General features: G+C 44.6%; 1 protein-coding gene across 1 annotated transcript in view; it reads left to right on the top strand.

The window, feature by feature from the left end:
• The window catches only part of LOC119169722 (ubiquitin-like modifier-activating enzyme 1), a 94,491-nt gene extending 91,087 nt beyond the window's left edge, over window positions 1-3,404 (top strand). Inside the window, exons 24-25 of the mRNA XM_075886856.1 lie at window positions 1,656-1,750; window positions 3,232-3,404. Of these exons, the coding sequence (XP_075742971.1) occupies window positions 1,656-1,750; window positions 3,232-3,373 (237 nt within the window). The 3' untranslated portion in view covers window positions 3,374-3,404. The remainder of the gene's footprint in view (window positions 1-1,655; window positions 1,751-3,231) is intronic.
• Window positions 3,405-20,763: the final 17,359 nt, after the last annotated feature.

Below are 20,763 nucleotides of genomic sequence, written 5' to 3'. Positions count from 1 at the left end.
AAAAGTGTTTGCAGGTGTCCCGGGCCGAGCTACTTCTGGTCGTATAGCTATAAATTTGTGTGATTCTGGAGAGTGACCATGTAATCCGTAGGTTTGTAAACTTGTAATTCACTGAGGAATATAATAGGACCTTCTGCCCTCGCATGTTCAAGTTTGTCCCTCATCACAGTGTGCGCACGGTAGAGAAGCAGGGGTGGGGCTGTCTCCCCCCCCCCCCTAGTCACCGAGAAGGGGAGGTGCAAACGCGGCCACATACAGTAACGAAATAGAGATGACGCGCTGTGAAGAACCGTTGACCCCCACCCCCCTCCATCACCGAAGGAGAAAGCCCCGCGCACGCCTATATTTCTCGCAATTTACCCCAATCTCCACGTGTTTGTCATTTGTACGCCACTGCAATTTGGTGGTTTCCGGTCACTGCTCTATAGACATAAAAGCGAAACACTAGTGGCCCGGACTTTTCTCGACCTTTTTATCATTCCAGAGAAGACTAATGGCTGATGTAAAGTGTAATCTTGGAGGAACAGATTTCCCTGCCATCATTTTTTGGACTTTGGCATCGGAGTGCGAAAGCTGCCATGCGCTGACGTCACTGCCTCAGTAGTGCATATTTGTAGGGGTGGCTGGGAGGAGCGTCATTATTAATCACCGCGCTGTCTATCGTCACTCGAGACTTCTGAGAATTCGCGAGCCAAACATTATAGCGGAGTACGTGACCTAAAGTTCACAATAGTTTTTTTTTAAATCACCTTGAAATTATTTTCTGTTCTCTCAAGTGATACCATGTACTAAATTCATCATCGTGAGCCCGACAACGTCCGCTGCAGGGTAAAGACCTCTCGCATGTTCCATCAATAAAACCCGGTCCTGTGCGTTCAGTTGCCTCATTAGAGCTGCAACCTTCCTAAGCTCATGTGCCCACCTAACCTGATGTCTCTCTCTCGCGCACAACCCTGATGCTGGATAATTCCCCAATTGTGTAAAAAATATATCAGCGTGATTCTGAAATGGCGTGATGACAAAGGCCCGGGGTGCTAGCTCACTGGCGACCACGGCTGCTTATGGACTCCCTCAACAGAGCAAGATTTCCCACGCTAGTGCAGTACTTGGCCACTATCTCCCATGTTTACACTTCAGAATATTCCAATTACTGCACTGTGTACACAATCTCCATAACCATTGGCTGATTTGAGCATAACGAGCTGCCTAGTTAGCGGGACCACCATGGGATGCCACTGCGTACTAATGCGCTCACTCAAAATCACGCTGAATGTAAGCCACACGTTCGAAGGGAAATAAAAAATTGCTGAAGGTCATAACGTGCGCTGACGAAAGAACGCCTCTTCTTTCCGTTTGTCCTCGCTCTCTCTACTTAGATTTCAGCACGCTCAATGAAACGAAAAAAGAGATAAAGTTCTTAAAGTTAAAGGCAAACCCCTGCCACTTCTCATACTATACGAATATATATCGTAAATGCGTTCGTGGTTGCCGATTCATGAGGCAATAATCTTTCTTAATGAAACCATTGGACCATGACTTATGGGATAGTCTTGCAGGGCCCCTCGAAAAACTAACTGCTTACAATATCTGCTCAGGGTATGAAAGGCGTTACTTTTGCTTTAGTGTCACTCTCGTCTTGCTTTCTTTCTGTCCAGCTCGTGCACGAAGTCGAAGTCGTTAGCCTCATGGAAGGAGCCCGAACTCTATTCGACGCTGGTACGCCCGATTCTCTGAATCGCATGAACCTCGGGTAAGCGACCTCCTTCAGTTGTTTTGGTCGCGCATGAAGTTCAATGTTTAGATTACTGTTTTAATTCTTTATCTTGCTTAGGCCAGAGCGTCAGGTGTAAAAATATATAATCTTTAGCTGATGGACACTATGTGCCTTGACTGCCGTTCGCGAAAGAGGTAGCAATGGCATGCGCCCGTCCATCCACCGACAGCAGCCTCGGTGTATTTACGAGACGGCACAAATTCAGAAAGGAAAATGTTTTATAAACCTTTGTCAATTATATCTGGCAACCGGCGCTTCAGGAGGAATTCGGATCAGTGAACCATGAAAATTGAAGGGCTTCCTTAGAAAGTATGCCAGTTCTACCCAGTTAAAAAAGGTCTGCAGAAACAGTGAAGCTGTGATTCTTTTGCACTTCTTTGTGATTTTCTGTGATTTTTCTGTCATCCGCGATCGTGCCGCTTTTCTCCGTTCACTGTGCGTCTATCGCTGTGCCTATGACTGAGGTTGTTGGGGCCTGATCACGCATTAGCCGCACAGCCGCTTCGCATGTATTGGGGACGCCTGCCACCCACAAACGGAGGAAGAAAGATCGTCGCCGATATGCATTTTCGACCTCCGATTGCGTGCGGAAGGAGTCTCACCACGTGTGATGCGGCTGTGTTGATAGGATAGGCCCCAAAGCGTCAATATTGGGTATTGAGAGTGATGGAGAGTGTCTGTGGCACCTTTAATCGGGTTTTCTGAGGGAACCCCAGTGACGAGCCAGGCCCTCTGTATCGTGGCCTGGTAGGACTCACGTGGCCTATCTAAGAGGGAATCATCTACTACTCGCTGACGCTGAGTCTATCGCACGCCATGTGCACGGTGTTAGCGTGCACCTGCCTGGTAGTGAATTTGAACTTCCTGCAAAATGGCAGATGATGGATGCAGTAGCAGGGCCTTCGCTGTATTCAAGCTGCGTTGTCGCGTCAACCTATCGTCACTGTCCAAGGTCTACAGCTCTCGTTACTTTGTTTGGTCATTCGCATCTTGCGAGTGTTTTCAAGTTGGAAAATATGTGGCTTGAGCAAAGTACCGTGGCACGAAAATTTAGGAATAATGGTTCGTTTTATTTAAGGTACATATAAATTACGCGGCACATGATTGGTCACTCTATACCTGCAGGAACAATGATGTGATAATTCGTTTTTAAAGGTTTTAAAGTCTCTTGCGCAGAACATCAAATAAATGTTTTGTTCACCCTCTCCACACGCAAGACTATCGTCTTTCGACAACATTGGCAGATTTACATGCAGATACAGGGCCACATTTTTAATCTAATACTCGTGTGCGCCATATTTGAACCAAGCTACACCAGTACTTCACTTCCTTGAAGGCTGTATAGGTGCTAAACGATATAAAATCAACGACTTTCATATTATAAAGCATCTCTACAGTAAGCAGCAACTGCCTAATTTGTTTGTCACTCGCTCATCGATGGTCACGGCTTTTTGCAGCGTGAGTGAAATCGCAGAGCTCGTGTCCAAGGCAAAAATCGACAGTGGAAAAAGCGCCCTGATGCTCCAAGTCATAGCCAGGGACTTCAACAGCGGCGAGGATGTTGAGGTGCCTGAAGTGCGATACGTACTGCGTAGATGACCAGGCACCACCTATCAGCTTTCTCCCAAACGAATGTACGTGAATTTGGTTGCAATTACCTTTAAGATAATAATTTTTTGTAGGCCTTGGCGCACCGAAACTAAGAAGTCACTATATGGCTTGCCGTACTGAAGGGCTTCGAAACTTTTTACCACCGTAAGATTCATTAGCGTACATTGAAATCGCACAAATAAAGTTAAGGGTATTAATCCTATAACTTTAGGGTCAGCAAAATTTAAAAAAGGGCATTGATACAACGCAACCATACATAGCGAAAGCGACAAAACGCAAATACTTCGAAAGAATAAAAAAAAACAGAAGAGGCCCCATCGTCCCCGCTGCTTCTACGGCTTTCATAGAATGAAAGTGGCTGCACTTTTTTTTACTAGAAAATGGTAGAAAACCAACAAATATGCGTGGATACATGTTTTAGAGAGGCAGGCATACGCGGAAAGGGACGGTTCGTGGAAAAACTTGACTCCTATAATGAAGAGATGAACTGCATCGTAATCCTCATTTACACGAAAATCGTTGAGTTACCTCGCCGTCATCTCTACTGAAATATCTCAGAGTCATTTTCACGGCTGATTTCTTTGAATATTATGCGCAAAAGCCGTTTTGTTCGTCCCGTGCATCTCTGAGTGTCACGGACTCAAAGCAGATCGACCCCGTCTGCGATGGCAAAATGCAAAGGATAAGCCCTATACGGCAGCACACCCACTAAGCTTGTTTTTTGTTGGAAAACAGTTTTTGGCAATATTTCTTGAAACTTGTACGACCTTTTTGCAACGTAGGAAGCTACAAATTGTATAATTTGAAAGATTTTTAACCTCAACATTTAAAGTTTTAACTGCATGCTCACTGCAGACTTTTTTCATTTTAAACTTTTTTACTTATTGCGTATAATAAATAAATATGGTACTTTTACGTTATTGAACGGATCATTTTTATAGCTACGGTTTGGTACGAAATAATGTAAATAAGGCATGATTATCTAGCCAGAAAGAAATGTTTTTACACCTAGCAAACATGACCCCTTTTCCTGCTGTAGAGAAATAGTTACAAAGGAAAGAAGTTGTGGCATCGGAGATTACCATTATCATAGCCAGCAAATAGCATGGCTTCCTCAACTCGTGACGCTCGCGCTACGAGTTAACTCGGCTTGCCTGATTCCATGCATAGGTTGAATAAATGATGTGCCACAGATGTTTTGTTGAGTGAGTGTCTGGCGTTGTAGCAGCCATATACTAAAACAACTGCGTCATATACCCATATTTACAGCTATTCGCAGTTTGATCATCATGAACTCTATAGTTAGTCCACCCGCCAAGAGAGGCCACCACGAGATCACATGTGTGCTCGCTATCTCACTGAAGGTTTGCAGCACGTTAAAAAAAATTAGTACTCATGTTCAAATGACATAACCTCTTTCCTTGGGCTACCCCTAACTGCTTAGGGTCCCGCGCACGCGTCGAGACGAAAGAAGTGCGAAAACACTTACAGGGTGCGGCAAGTCTCTCACTCGGCTAGTACTTGAACGATTCTTAAAAAATGTGGTCGTTGATTCGTGGGGCAATAAACTGATTTAGTGTTACAAGGCTTTTTGCCTTCAGTAGTCGGGGTCGGCATTCGTGACCAGTCAGCTAATAACTAACTAACTAACTAACTAACTAACTAACTAACTAACTAACTAACTAACTAAAAAACTAACTAATTATCAAACTAACTAACTAACTAAATAAATAAATAAATAAATATATAATTAGATAAATATCCACGCTGTAATTCATTTATTTTGCCGTTACTGTCCGATGACATTGCAGAGGAGACGGTCAGAAACAAGATTTATTATAACAAGAAAGCGTTGCAGGTTCGGGTAACACGATTATTATCCTCATAACAAAATGTTGGTTTGTGTTCTGCCGAAAACGTTTAGCTTCGGTGGTGGCTGTGACACTTGAGGAATGGTTGTTTCCTTCCTGACACTTAAGTGATAGACTGAACGACAGCCTTAAGGTGACTTGACTCTATTGCTGTCTTATTGCCGTGATAAATGCGGTTTAAAAATAATAGTGAGTCTTCAGTACGTGAAGTCGTCGGCTGGGTTTCCACGTCAAAAAAGAAAGGAAAAGTGAGAAAACTTGAAGGAGTAGCCAAAAAAAGTCAGCTTTACCAAGGTTGATAAGATTAGCCAATTGCAGAACTACACGTGTATGAAAAAGAAAAACGACTTGCCCAAATGACCAAGTGCAAAATTTCTTTCAGCGAAAATAAGTGACGCACGAACATTTTAAGTCAGATTGCTGAGATTTAACCACAATTTTTTTGAATTTGGCAATTAATTTATATAGGATTACTACATTTGTAGCACTATTGTAAAAATGGTTCTCGTCACGCATCTTCCATGGCTTTTCTTAGAGGACTCGAAGTACTCATAATTAGAATGCGTTTACGGCGTGAGTGGGCTCAATATTGTAGTCGCGAGGGTTCAGGCGTAAGTTGTAATCACTGCAGCAACCATTCTTTTTCGTGACGGCGAGTTTGGAGCAGTTAATATTTCAAAGTCGCAGACTATAGTTAAATGTAACAAAATTTACACGAACAGTTCGTGAGATGTTCGATTTTTAATGGTAATGAGTGTAGAGCGCCCAGGGTTGGGAACACATTTTATTTTCATGTGGATTCACTCTACAATTATGGCTGAAAGTCGCGTTCAGCAATAGGTGGTCGGCAAAATGAGGCCCCCTGCAACATTTCTCCCCAAGTAACAAACCCGTATTCCAAAGCATTTCAGTGCTTTAGAGATACGGAGTTCGTTAGCAGAGATCCTGGCCACGGACTTGTTTGTTGTGAGAGAAAAATCAACGTTGTCGATGAGCGAGAAGTGGAGATAAATACAAATAATTATAGTATTTGGTTCAAGTGTGCATCGGATTTGGGCCTTCCGTGAAGCAAGCTGATGAAGGGCTGGTTTTGTGAACTTACGTTTTACTCCTTACGCATGAAATGTTGCATGTAAAAAGCGTGTAATTACGCCAGGTGTCAAGGCATGTCAACTACACCACGAGTCGGCGGTATAAACCCGTTACAAGGCTCACCGACATTCAATTACCACCAAAGCATAAAAATTAACAACGCGAACAGATGCGCAAGTTCGCATGTTTCCTCACGTACACATATAGCGTGTACTTCGCTACGTCGCAAAAGGGAAAATCGCACTGTTGTGGATATTTGACAACTGTGCTTGCAGTAAGCATTATAAAACAGTTTTAAATGCCCACTTGGATCACGCAGGCATGCTTTTCATTGCGGTATGGTTGAGGCATGTGGTTGAGGCATCCGCCAAGAAGTGACGGGAGGCTACTGGTTGTGAAGCTGATGCGAACGCGTACAGATTATGCTTTCATGTCCTATATACACTTGAGTTGATTGTTTTGGGGAGCCAGGCCTCCTTGACTGGCTCTTTTTAAACGTCTATATTTTAAGCCAGAATTTTCATTGAACTTTATTCTTCATGTAATGCCAGTGCCAAACTTTTTCAAACATGCTTTAGCCGACGCGTTCCGACACCACGTACTCGAACACCAGCTGCTCTGACGTCACGAGATATTGCTAAGTTGGCTCAAAGTCAATGCGAAAATAAAGTAGCCAATGAGAAACAAACTACACCTTTTTTCGCTCTGTAGCTATTGTTCTAAAAAGTTGCCTAATTGGTGACACCTACTCAAATCTGGTGACCCTGGATGTTAGCCAATGGATTATGTGTGAGATTAGGCGTTCATTTAGGTTATACTTGTGTTGACTGTTTTTGTTAAATACGGTGAATGCAAAATTCTGCACTAGTTCAACTAAGGCAACAAGGTTGATTGATCGATATGTCGGGTTTAACGTCCCAACACCACCAATGATTATGAGAGACGCCGCAGCAAAAAGCTCCGGAAATTTCGGCCACCTTGGGTTCTTTATCATGCACCCAAATGCGAGCACACGGGCCTACAGCGTTTTCGCCTTCATCGGAAATGCGGCCGCCACAGCCAGTATACAATCTCACGACCTGCGAGTCAGCAGCCGAGTATCATAGCCACTAGACAACCACGACGGGGCAAGGTAACAAGGTTGACACGACATGATGCAAGGTCATTTATTTTGAGCCGATTTCGAATGGTTGGAAATTTTGTGCAGAAATTAGTGTTAAGGTAGACACTTTAGGAATGTCACTGCACAATAGTGGTTGAATTTGTTTCTGACCTGCACCTAAATGATTGTATGTGTAATGGGGAGAGCGAAGAGAACATTGTATAGATGGTAGGTGTTAGTGAAAGATACATATATATTTTTCATTTCTTCATATTTGGTTCAATTAGCTAGTTTGCAACAGATATATACATATTTGGGTCAGCATGAAGCATTTTCACCCTGTCATTGTTGGTGATTTCACGGCATATAGAAAATCACCTGCATGTAGGCGTATGTTGGAATGGTCGACACAGATCATTTTTAGATAAGAATTTCTAGAGGTTACAAGATGAAATCTTGTGGCAAACCCAATTTGATTCCAGTAAACAGACAGTGACAATCGTTAGTGGGATAAATTTGAGACGATTAATAACAAAAGATCTGCCTTTTGAAAGGTTACGATAAATATTATAAAGTAGGTTACGGCTTCACTGAAATGCAAGATTTATGTATTGTCCGTGCATAGCTGACCGATTCATATTGCGATGCAATGGGGTAAAAGATGAAAGGCGAGTTTTGCGGGAGTGATGCTTCTAAAATTATGCAGCTCATTAGTTAAATAGAAGTTAATACTCAGGAGACTTTGAAGATTTGTGAATGCAACCGTTTTGAGAGGTGTGCGTTAGTCGTTAAGGCGTGAGCTTCTCTTGCCGGGTTTTTAGATTTCAACTGCCTTTTCAATTTCGCACGCCTCGGGAAGTTCACGTGCATTGTTGGAATCAGTTGAAGATGTTTAATTAGCACCATAAAACTAAGCTCGTCAGTGCTTCAACGGAATCAAGTATATCTGAGTGTTTCACATAACGACGTTCCAGAAAGTGCACGAGAAATCGAGTAATGTTTCTCTCTCTATATTTGTTTCAGGTGGATGAAAACAGCGCCGCTTCGATCCTTTCCTACACACGTACGGAAGAACAAGCGGAAACGCCCTTGCCACTTCACGTGTGCCCCCGTTACGTCGGCAACCCAGTATATAAATTATATGTATTGCATGTATAAATTACAACACTTATGCACAATTTTCTGCGCTCATTCTTTTAAGCACATGCTGTAGCATTAGTGCGCTTGCCGGATACGGTGGATACGGTGGGTCAGAGGAAACTCGAAGGCCTGATGGCGTCCTCGAATGCTTCCTCGCAGGTTCTCGGGATGCTCTTAGGAGGTGTTGTAGTTTATCTTGAAAGCAACTGCTGCTAATCTTGCTAAAGAAGGGGGCTTCTCCTAAGAAAGTTCACCGCATTATATGTTGAGAATGTTTTTGGTGTCACAGAAGTCCTTATGGTCGCTGGATCATTTTTACGACATGGAAAAAAATTCGAAAATTTCATGCTCTGTGCTAATCTGTTTATTGCAAGGCAGCTGGATTTTCACGAAATAGCGTTAAATAGCTCGTCTCCTCGCAGGAATGTTGGCGTCGGAGTTAGTGTCTGTGTCGTTGGTTTCGAATGAAAAATCGTGTTAGTCACACCAAAATGGATAAAGGTGATCATAAAATAAATGTTTGCGGTCCGAGTGACAATAAGACACTGTCCGCTTACGTGGCGAGCAGATGGTCCAATACAGATTTATACAATTACTTCAAACTGATTTTGAAAACAACACTATACGAACGTCATGTAGCGAATGGAGGTGCCTTAACGCGCATAATGTTGCGTTGCAGCAGCGTAGGATTACACCTGCTGTCAAGACATGTAAATTGCACACCCAGAAAGTTTTAAAGATCTATTAAATACAAAGCGCTCAGAAATGTTTATCAGTCAGCAGCAGCATGAACAAAGCTGCGTAGGTTAACCTGTTGTCTTACGTACGCGTTGTGGGCTCTTCACCGATTCGCCAATGGAAGAAATATGGCGCAGTAGGCACATTTGCAGTAGGAATTCTGAGATAATTTAAAGCGAACAATGTTACGCACACAGCCATTCATTTCCATGCGGCGCAGTCAACGTACGCGAGAATGGTATGCCATCACATTAAAAGTAAGAAGCCGTATTAGCAGCCCGCCTTCAGAGTCTTTAGAAGCGACAACTCTAGTCTCTTCTAACCATTATGCCTCGAGGGGCTTTCAAAGAGTGCACACGGTTGTGCAAAGTGAGGATTCTTCCGACAGAACAAAACATGAACACCATATTGTTCTCACCCCAACGATCTCGCCGCAGACATTATGATGTTATTAGACCGGCGATCAGCTCAAGTACCGCATTATCGTGCACAGCAAAAATGCACGCACGCCCAAGCGTGCCGATTTGAACTTCAGCTTCTCGGGTGACCGGATGTCCACTTTCTGCGTTTCTGGCTTGCGAAAGTCTACAGGCCTTCGAGTGTCCTCACGCTGTCTACGTTCTTGCTTCTGGGGCCAACGGGGTCACCTAAAAGAAGCCCGACAGCATGGCGAGAGAACGCCGCATTTTATGGTGTAACTCCGCGCGACAGTGAATGGCGTTAAAGCTCCTCACGATAAGACACTGTTAATACCGAAGAAATTCCAGTATATAATATAGTGACTATGACATAACCCCAAATATAATCCCAGAATGCGAGGCTACTCGAGAACAGACGCAACAGATACTCTGCGTTCTTTTAGGCACCTTGGTTCGACATAAGCGCTCATCAAGGTACCAGCCCCCTCCCCCCCCCCCTCCTCACCACAAAGAAAAGCTGAAGAAGCGCGCGTTGAGCCACCGTAAATAGTACGACATACTGCGGAGCTAAAGCGGCAATAAGTACAACTAAACACCTATTTTGATTTTCCTGGCACACGACGGGCAGTGCCCGGAAAAAGAAGTTTTCACTTCTTTTTCTAATCGAGTAGCTGTGACGGCAAAACGTGAGAAAATACAACTGGCCCAGTGGGAGGAGTGATCTTCGTGCTGCGGAGTAAGCTGGGAAAGCTGAAAACATAGAAAGGGATGAACCATCTGTTAAAAAATTGGCAGATCCCACGAACAGTGGGAATCGATGATACGCGAAGCACGATTAAGAAATGTTGATATGTCACTTTAAATCAGCACAACGTTACAAAGTAGAGATAAATGATGCCGTACGTAACTTCCGTCTCATGATAATCTTGTATGAATGTGTCGTTTGCTTTCACCATCTATTCACGTCACGTCATACCAAATTTAGTATATGTGAAGCTAGCGAGACGGCCGCAAGCACGCTATGTTCTTACATGACACGCTTGTCAGGATTATCCTAATTGCACCAGTCATATATTTCGTCATCCATTAACGTAACCTAACACCATGGAGTTTGGTATATGTGGAGCTAGCAAAACGGCCTCGAGCGCATCATGAAGGGCCCAATATACTCCAATGTAGCGTTGACGCGCGCGCACGATGGCCAAAGCGACGCTACGTTAGCAAAACGCGAGCACTTCATGGTCTTTGGATGTTTCCATCATCGACTAAAATTCCAGGCTCACTTGCTCCGCCACGGTACGCACATCGAAGCCCATAATAGCCGAACAGGCTGCAATCGCGCTGGCTATAGATAGTCGCAGAGAGTCAATATACAGTGACTCCAAGGCGGCTATCAAAGCCTACGAAACTGAGATGGCAGCCCCTCAGGCCCTCCGAATTCTCTAAAGCGTCAAGAATATCACGCCCCATTCTCTCACTTGGTTCGCCGCTCACCTGGGTCGATTGAGGGCTCTACCTCTAACACTAACGAGGGCGCACACGAGGCCGCGCGAGGGCTCACTGACCGCGCCGCCTCCGCAGTCCCTCTATCTCGCTGGGAACACTTACTTACATTACACGAAATAACAAAGCACTGCTATCTCTCAAGAAGGATATTCCACCTCCCACACCCTGCTTTGTGCAGGGCGCAGGCAGTTATTGCAAGCCAGTGCATACGCTAACCCTGCGGTTCTTCATGCCATGTACCCTGAACGGTATCCAAGTGCGGATTGCCCCACTTGTGGGCTGTTAGCAACATTCAACCATGTGTTGTGGGAATGTGAAGCCATCGGCCCTGCCCTCAGCGAGGACAAGTGGGCTGCGCTCTTACGCAGCCCCGAACTTAAGGATCAAACCCTGGCCGTCCAGAGTGCCCGTGAACGGGCCGCCAAGAAGGCTTGACGGTCCCTACGTGGGATTAGCCGGGTGGTGCGGGGTCTCCCCTGCGTCTTCTCAGGACAAAAATAAAGTTTTAATCATCATCATCACTCCATGGTCTGACGCCAGGCGCGACCAGCGTCCGCCGGCGCGGCCCCACGGCAACCGGCGCGAAATGTGACATGCTGCACTTCACGCCGGTGCGTTACCCAGACAACACTGCGTCTTCCTCTTTTCGTGACAGAGGGACGCCGGACGTGCTGAAACGCGCATGCGTCAACGCAATGCAGTGAGGCGCACCCCTGCGAGTATATGGCAGGACCGGCGCCTGGCGTGGCAACGCCGGCGAGAACGTGCACTACGTCACGTCGAAATGTACTGGACAAACGAACAGAGAAAACTTTATTGGAAAAAAAAATAAAAAGAATTCATGCAGGGTTACCGTCCCGGGCTCAGGCCGCCCCGAATATATTGGCCCTGAATTCAGGAACAGCGCAACCTACAAGTAGTTACTTCGTAACTACGGAAGCGAAAGAAGCGCTCTTTTCTGTCTTTGTTTTTTTCGCTTCCGTAGTTACGAAGTAACTACTTGTAGGTTGCGCTGTTCCTGAATTCAGTTATGTCCTACCAACTTGCCCAAGTTTCCACGCTCCACGCTTGTATTGGCCCCTTAACTGTGGCATGTAATCACGTTCTCACGTGACACGCATCTCATGATTATCATGTTTGCACCAGTGTCATACCTTTGTCATCCATTGGCGCCACGTAATACCAAATTTGGCATATGTGAAGCTAGCGAAACGGCCGCGAGCGCATCATCAGTGTGGCATGTAGTCATGTTGTAACATGACGCGCATGTCATGATTATCATTTTTGGATCTGTCATTTACCTATGTCGTCCGTTCAAGTCACGTAATACCGAGTTGGTACATGTGAAGCTAGCGAAACGGACGCGAGCGCATCATGAGCGTAGCATGTAGTCATGTTGTTACATGGCATGTATTTCATGATTTTCATGTTAGGGTCTGTCACTTGTGTTCACTACGCAAACGTGCCATACCATACCAGTTTTGCAACATCCCATGAGAACAAAACTACCGCAGGGGCTGCAGGACCATGAAATATGAATCATGGCATTCACGACATACATACCATTATTATAATATTATGACAAGTCAAATATGTTCTTCATACAGTCATGTTATGCCATACGAAGTTTGGTATCGATACCATTGTCGAAACGGCCAGGAGAACTAAACGCTGTAAGATAGATAGATAGATAGATAGATAGATAGATAGATAGATAGATAGATAGATAGATAGATAGATAGATAGATAGATAGATAGATAGATTGATTGATAGATAGATAGATAGATAGATAGATAGATAGATAGATAGATAGATAGATAGATAGATAGATAGATAGATAGATAGATAGATAGACACGCTCAATGTCACCGAATTTCGCTAAGAAATGCTTCACATTTAAAAAATAACAGCAGCAAGGGCAGCAGCACAACCACAGGTTCGCGTGTTGCCTTAAGGACGCGTAGTGGTCCCTTCACTGATTTGCAAAACGGAATATTTATCCCGTGGTGGCCACTTAACAACCATACCTTCAGTAGCTTGATAGTTAGGATAGTTTGAAATGACGAATCTTACACGCACAGTCGCTCGTTTTTATGCGGCACGGTTGAGGTGTGCACCGAGAAAAGGAGCTATAGGCTATAGCAGTTGAAAAACCGGTGCGCACTCGTGTCCCGATTACGCCATCACGTTCTACTCTTGTTCACGAAGGCTAAGTGTCCTCAAAAGATTTCTTCATCGCTTGTCATGTTTTCCGGGCTCATTTTCATCTTCCTCGCCAATATAGTGCACTCCTTCCGGTGTGAAGTACAATGTATACCTTTGATAAAGGCTTCCAGTTTTTTGGCCGAGCTAGGGCCATCACACTTCTGAAGAACATCAGGAACGATCCTAATTCAGTTTGTTTTGTCGATGCCGCTCAGGACGGTCGCTCAGCTAGGTTATCTGTTATTTCCGTCAATCATATGGGTTTCATTATCAATGCTGCGTCGGTTAGGGGGGCTCAGCTCTCTCATGAGCCGAACATTTGGCTGCAGCCCTTGCCCTTTTGGATGACAGTAGATCGCAAATCTTCACCGACTTAAGGTCAGTAGTCAAGGCTTTCGCCTCTGGTTCCGTCTGTACTGAAAAATTTAAGCTACTAGAAAATAGGACACTTTCTCCACATACCATTACCTGGTTTCCTGCACATCTCTAACCCCTACTGGACCCTCAAGTAAACCTGAATGACACTGCTCACTCCCGGGCGCGCGCACTAACCCTACGCGCTGGGGAGGACGTAGGTCCGCAGGTTGGCAGTGAGATGTTCAGGGACGCTTTACTTACATTCAGTGAAGTGGCTAAACACTACCTGTTGAGTAAGCGGTCATTTGCTCCAACACACAAGTTGTCTAGACCTCAAGCCATCGCGTTTAGAATGCTCCAGACCAGGTCCTATCCGAGCCTATTTTTCCTCAGCATAGTCTCCTCAGAGGCTTTTGACTCTACCCGTTCTGATTGTGGTGAGGTTAGTGACTTAGCACATATGCTCTGGCAGTGCCCCTCGTTACGGCACCCAAGTCGGCTCACAGAAGAGGACTGGGACTCTGCCTTACGAAGTTCAGAGTTGCTACCGCAACTACGGGCTGTCCAGAGAGCCCACGATGCGGCGGTGAGGCTAGGCCTCCCTGTTTCTACGTTGGAGCGGCCCGCGACGTTGCTCTAAATTAGGAACAGCGTATCTCAGGACCCAATAAAGTTATTTGTCTGTCTGTCTGTCGCCAATATAGTAATATAGTGATCCTCCCGTTCACCAATAGTGCATTTCTGATTCACTAGCACCGCGTTTGTCGATTATTTGAGTATCTGAGTGATAAAGTCAAACATACGTCGTGGGAACCAACGAGCAGCATTATTCGTTTACCTGCAAACGTGCATTCAGCCAAATGGAGCCCCCCCGAAGGCGGTGTTGAGAAGCAATCATGTGCGTTCGTTCATACTTGCGCATATTTTCCCCGCAGAAAATATTTGAATTGATGTTTTCAATTTTTCTGCGTGTATGGGGACATTTCTTAATATAAGTATGAAATATTTTTGAAAATAAAGAATTCACTAAGCTTGCGCTTCTGTTGAGCTTCTTTTGTGAGTATTTTCTTGTTGGCTCGGTAACATCTGACAACTCAGGGATGCAACTACCTGTGTTCAGAACAAAAAGCAATGATTCAGTGAAGTATGCGTTCTACTTTGGGGGATTCTTCAGTCGTCTCAATTTCATGCGGAGACAAGGCTTTACAATTCACACAAAAAAGTTATTCAACCAGTACACGCACGCATTACAGACCTGTTAAAAAATATTTGTAATTGAAATTTCATTCTGCAACAAGAACAAGTTACAAGGAAGACCGATAAAAGCTGTGAGTAGCCCTGACCCCCTAGCACGCAGGGTAGCACAGAAGATGGGCGGCTAAGGTCAACCAGAATAAAAGAGTGTTTCGCAATGTTCATTAAAAAAATAAAAAATAAAGATACAATGCAGGCATAAAAAAGGTAGTCGCCAGATCACATCAGCATATAAACAGTAATCTCAATTGCTTTGGTGATATGCTAAATATGTCAATGTTATGTTTCTTAGTTGTGTGGTTTAGAAGTGTATAGGCGATTGAAACTGCTTAACTTCCATATTTTCTTCTGCATTTTGATGTGTACCACACTTCGTGTTGACGTACATTATAAGCAGGAAACATTTTCTCTAACCTACACATTATACCAATCATATCATTATTTTTCAATAAACGAAACCTATAGAATGACTTTGGCAAGCACTCTCAAATTATGACAGGTAGATTGCCACTATCCCTCAAGAGAAAGGTATATAACAGCTGTATCTTGCCGGTACTTAGCTACGGAGCAGAAACGTGGAGACTTACAAAGAGGGTTCAGCTTCAATTGAGGACGACGCAGCGAGCAATGGAAAGAAAAATGGTAGGTGTAACCTTAAGAGATAAGAAGAGAGTAGAGGGGATTAGGGAACAAACGGGGGTTAAGGATGTCATAGCTGAAATCAAGAAGAAGAAATGGACATGGGCCGGGCATGTAGCGCGTAGACAGGATAACCGCTGCTCGTTAAGGGTAACTAAGTGGATTCCCAGAGAAGGCAAGCGGGTTAGGGGGAGACAGAAGGTTAGGTGGGCAGATGAGATTAAGAAGTTTGCGGGTATAAATTGGCAGCAGCAAGCACAGCAGCGGGTTAGCTGGCGGAACATGGGAGAAGCCTTTGTCCTGCAGTGGACGTAGTGATGCCGATGATGATGATGATGATGATGATGATGATGATATGAATAACTTAGTTTGTATGCATATATTGATGCAACTTGAATGATGCAGCGTTTTTAAACATTTCTGCTGTGTGCAAGCGATGTGGCAACTTACAGGCAAGACGCAAAGCTTTGTTTTCCAAGATGTTAAGTTTGCTAGCATTCACTGCTTAAGTTGTGGGTCATACAAGAAATGCACAATTCTATAAATAAGAAAACTACGAGTTATCCAGGAGCATGTCTACAGACACAGGAAAGTAGTAGCAATGGTGGCGCTTAACGCCAATCATCTGAGATAGTTTAGTAATAATATGGTTCATGCGATAATCCCATGTGTTGTTTTGGAAAAAGTACGCGCCTAATGAGTTAAAACTTTTGACAGCTTCAAATTGTGTGCTAATCGAATGATTTGAACTGAAATTCTGTGTGGTGGGAGTGAAATCGAACAGCTTTTTTTAATTGCTGTTTAGTTTTAGGGAGTGTGCTCGGGCCCATGAGTAAATTTTAGACAGTGCATTGTTCGCTCGACTATCTAGATCGATGCTACAACTGCTTGAAAAAACTAATTAATTTCGTCAGCGTAATAACGTAATAGGCTCATTCATCAATACGAACTATTTCATTACCATGAAGTAATAGAAGAAATGGTCCCGAAATGCTTCCCTGCGGGATGCCTGTTTTAATGAATGTTAACTGAGAATGTATGGAAAATAAAGGAGACAAAGTTTGTGTACCTTTTTTTTTTCCTTATTGCCGTAATTGATGTATCTAAAATCTGAAAGGGTTATACATAAATGGACGGTTAGATGGACGCATGGATGCACGGAAGGATGAATCGACGGACGCAAGCACAGATAGACAGATGCAATGACGAACACATTGACGGGCAGATGGAGGGATTGACAGATGCACGGACAGATTAGGGGTCTATTTTAATCGATATGCGTGCTATGAATGCTCAGCCTAGGCTATGTGGAAAAGCTGTGTTTGGGTCTGACGAAAAGCTACGACAACGACTGTGTCAAGGCACATCCGGAGAGCCTAAGGAGGTGCTCCTTTAAAAAGAATGCAGGCGGCGGATAAAGCGCGGGGAGTCGTATTACTTGTTTCTCTTTCTAAACGCAGTACGGCGTCACTGGAAATTTCGATTTTTGCCCACGTAGTGCGAAAAACCGAGTGGGCCAGCACTTAGGAAGCCACGAACACTATTCACTTCTGGCTCGTCAACTAGGTATCAGAAAATATTTTGATAGACACAATGCAGTGCCGTGAACTCTGCAAGCAGAGGTTGTCAACGAACGCCTTTATGTCTGTCATCGACGTCTCCGTATCACGTACATTGTGACTAAAAACAACAATTGGACAAGCGTGCCGTTATTCTTTTGAGACATCAATGCAGCTCTAACCCCAAAAGTCCGCCAGACAATATTCCATGCCCCCTATGTCACCACGCATACGAATAACGCAGGCTTGGTAGTCTCGGATATCCCACCATTGACGCATCTATCATTGGACAATGGTAGCTTTGTTTACAATAAATTAAGACTTCGGAGCACGATACGCACACTACTATTGCAGAGCCATAAGACGTCCCGGTTAAGCTTTCAAAACATTGCTTTTGGCGGATTGTGTAGAGAATTAGGTGTTTATCGACTCAGAGTACTTGGTGCTCTACGGGAGAGCAAAAAGCCGTCCCGGCTGACATGACAAATATTCTGATTGTTATGTACCTGTTCAAGAAGCTGTACTGTACTGATACACCAACACTAAATAGTGTTTGTTGATATTCCTAGGCGTGTGTATATGTGCTACTGCTTTTAGCACAAACTGTAAACGTCCTCACAAAATTGTTTTCGTGAAATCAGGTAATCACTTTCTTCCATGGCATTGGTTTTATCTTGCAGAATGTTTTTTTTTTATTTTAAAATTGAGCAGACGTGTTGCATCGAAAAAGCGAAAAAAAAGGCAGATCCCACGTACAGGGGGAATCGATGATATGCGAAGCACGAATCAGAAAGGTTGATATATATGTCACTTTAAAATCAGCACAACGTTACGAGGCGGAAGTCAATGATGCCGTACATAACTTCCGTGTCATGATTATCATGTTTGGACGTGGCTTTAACCTTCCTCACCCATTCACGTCACGTGATACCAAATTTAGTTTATAGAGAGCTAGCGAAACGCCTGCGAGCATTCTATCAGCAAGGTATGTTGTCATGTACCTACATGACACGTGAGTGAGGATTATCATATTTGCGCCACTCATATGTTTCATCATCTATTGACGTCACGTAACACCAAATTGGTATATGCGGAGTTAGCAAAACAGCAGCGAGCGCATCATGAAGGGCCCATACTTCAACGTAGCGTTGACGCACGCGCATGCTGGTCACAGAGACGCTACGTTAAGAAAACGCGAGCACTCTATAATATGACGCCAGGCGTAACCAGTGTCCGTCGGTGCGCCGCGACGGCCACCGGCGCGAAATAGGACATGCTGCATTTCGTGGCGATGTGTTACCCTGACAACACTGCGTCTCCCTCTTTTCATGACGGAGGGACGCCAGACGCGTTGAAACGCGCATGCGTCAAAACAACGCAGCGCGGCGTGCGCCTGCGAGTATATGGTAGGACCGGCGTCTGGAGTGAACGAAATGAATGCCTGAGAGCACGCGCACCGCGTCACGTCGAAATGTATTGGCATCTTGACTGTGGCATGTAGTCATGTTGTCACATGACACGCATGTCATGATTATCATGTTTGCACCAGTCACATACCTTCGTCATCGATTGACATCACGTAATACCAAAGTTGGCATTGTGAAGCTATTGAAACGACCACGAGCGCATCATGAGTGTGGTATGTAGTCATGTTGTTACATGACTACATGCCACATGTGTGCGTTGCAAAAGTTACGTATGCTCGGTATCTGTTAGGGTAGCATCTCTCCGTGCCATCGAATCCAGCGTTTTCTATTCACCGACACCGAAACATACCACGGCACACGCTACAATAATGTGCACGCTGCGCTGGTAGAAACAGTGCGTGCTCCAGTATTCACCAGTGCTTGCCAGTGAAAATTCCATCACTTCCAGCACTTCGTAGTGTGCACCAGCATCACAGCAATTAAGCCAGTGCCCCTACCAGTGCGCCACAGCTTTTTCCCAGTGCTCCTACTAGTGCGCCACAGCTTTTTCTCAGTGCACCTGGCGAAGTGCCAGGGAATACAAGCGTGTACCAGTGTCTCCAGCGTGTACTAGTGCCGAAACACGTATACTGGCATCACGCTGGGGACGCTGTTTTTCGCAATTGGATAGATAGATAGATAGATAGATAGATAGATAGATAGATAGATAGATAGATAGATAGATAGATAGATAGATAGATAGATAGATAGATAGATAGATAGATAGATAGATAGATAGATAGATAGATAGACAGACAGACAGACAGACAGACAGACAGACAGACAGACAGACAGACAGACAGACAGACAGACAGACAGACAGACAGACAGACAGACAGACAGACTCAAAGTCGCCGAAGTTCACTAAGAAATGCTTCGCATTTAAAACCCTTCTGATAGCTGCAGTAGTTCACGGTGTGAGTGTAACCAGGGAAAGGGGTGAGGCCGATATTATAGAGTTTCTTAATGTACACTAGAGGGAACTCTGGCGCTAGTGTCTAAGGGAGCTGCAACACATGGCGAGCATGAGAATGATGGGTAGTACACACTTTTGTCTAATTTTCGTACTACTGGCCTGCTTCTGGCTCTGTTTGTGTTTGTGTGGCTTGGAGCTGTTTTTTCACTAAAACATAAATTATCAAATGTTCACCGTTTGCGCTTTACAACCTTATTCTTTTAGGCTTACTATTTCGAATCAAGTCACTAAGTTGAAAAGGGTTCGTTTTTTTCTTTCAAAACAAAACCGTAACGAGCAATAAACGAAGCCGCAAGTACGATTCGTTACCCGCAAGTTCGAAGACTAGGCAAATGTGTGTACTACCCATCATTCCCATGGTCGCTGACTGATCGCAGCGCCAGAGTGCCCTATAGTTAATTTTGGGGAACTCTATGGCCAATACTGAGGATCGTCGCTGATTCGCCGCATGACTTGAGCTATGGTCGGCTACTTGCGACATGAGTTTTAACCACACAAAGGCATGTCGTGTGTTCTCTGCAGCCACACAGTTCTTTGCGGGGATAGGAACGCTGTTATAACCAGGTGAGTCAGGCGCGTGTCGCAGGGCTGTTTGGGTATGGATAAATGCTATGAGTGAGGCGGATGTTTGGGCTAAGATCGCCGCTCACAGTGTGTTAAGGCATCGCCAAAATGTCCCTTCATCTACTTGAAATTTACCGAACGGGTTATGATTCACTACGTACTTCACGGCCAGGATGCATTACTTGACCCAACCACTCTCAGATGTCAGCACCCGCCGATTAAGATTACTGTGAGAGGAAAGTGGTAAATATAAAAGGCGCGTTTGTAAAGCCTCACGAGTGGAGCAATGCTTAGCTTACCCGGCATCTTTTATCGCGTACCGGGAGGTCGAAAGTTCCACTCCCGTTGACGAAACATTTTTCGTTGCCATCTTATCGTGTTCATTTTCGGCGTGATGGTCATGGCGGAAATATGTACTCGTGGTCCCCGGCATAAAGCGATTTCGTCTTACAAATGTTAGTTCACAAAACATTTGTCCCTGGCCCAGAA

Source organism: Rhipicephalus microplus, chromosome 2 (assembly GCF_043290135.1).
Source record: "Rhipicephalus microplus isolate Deutch F79 chromosome 2, USDA_Rmic, whole genome shotgun sequence".
Classification (NCBI taxonomy): Eukaryota; Metazoa; Arthropoda; class Arachnida; order Ixodida; family Ixodidae; genus Rhipicephalus; species Rhipicephalus microplus.
Note: the sequence above shows the minus strand (reverse complement) of the source record. Positions and strands in the feature narration are given on the sequence as shown.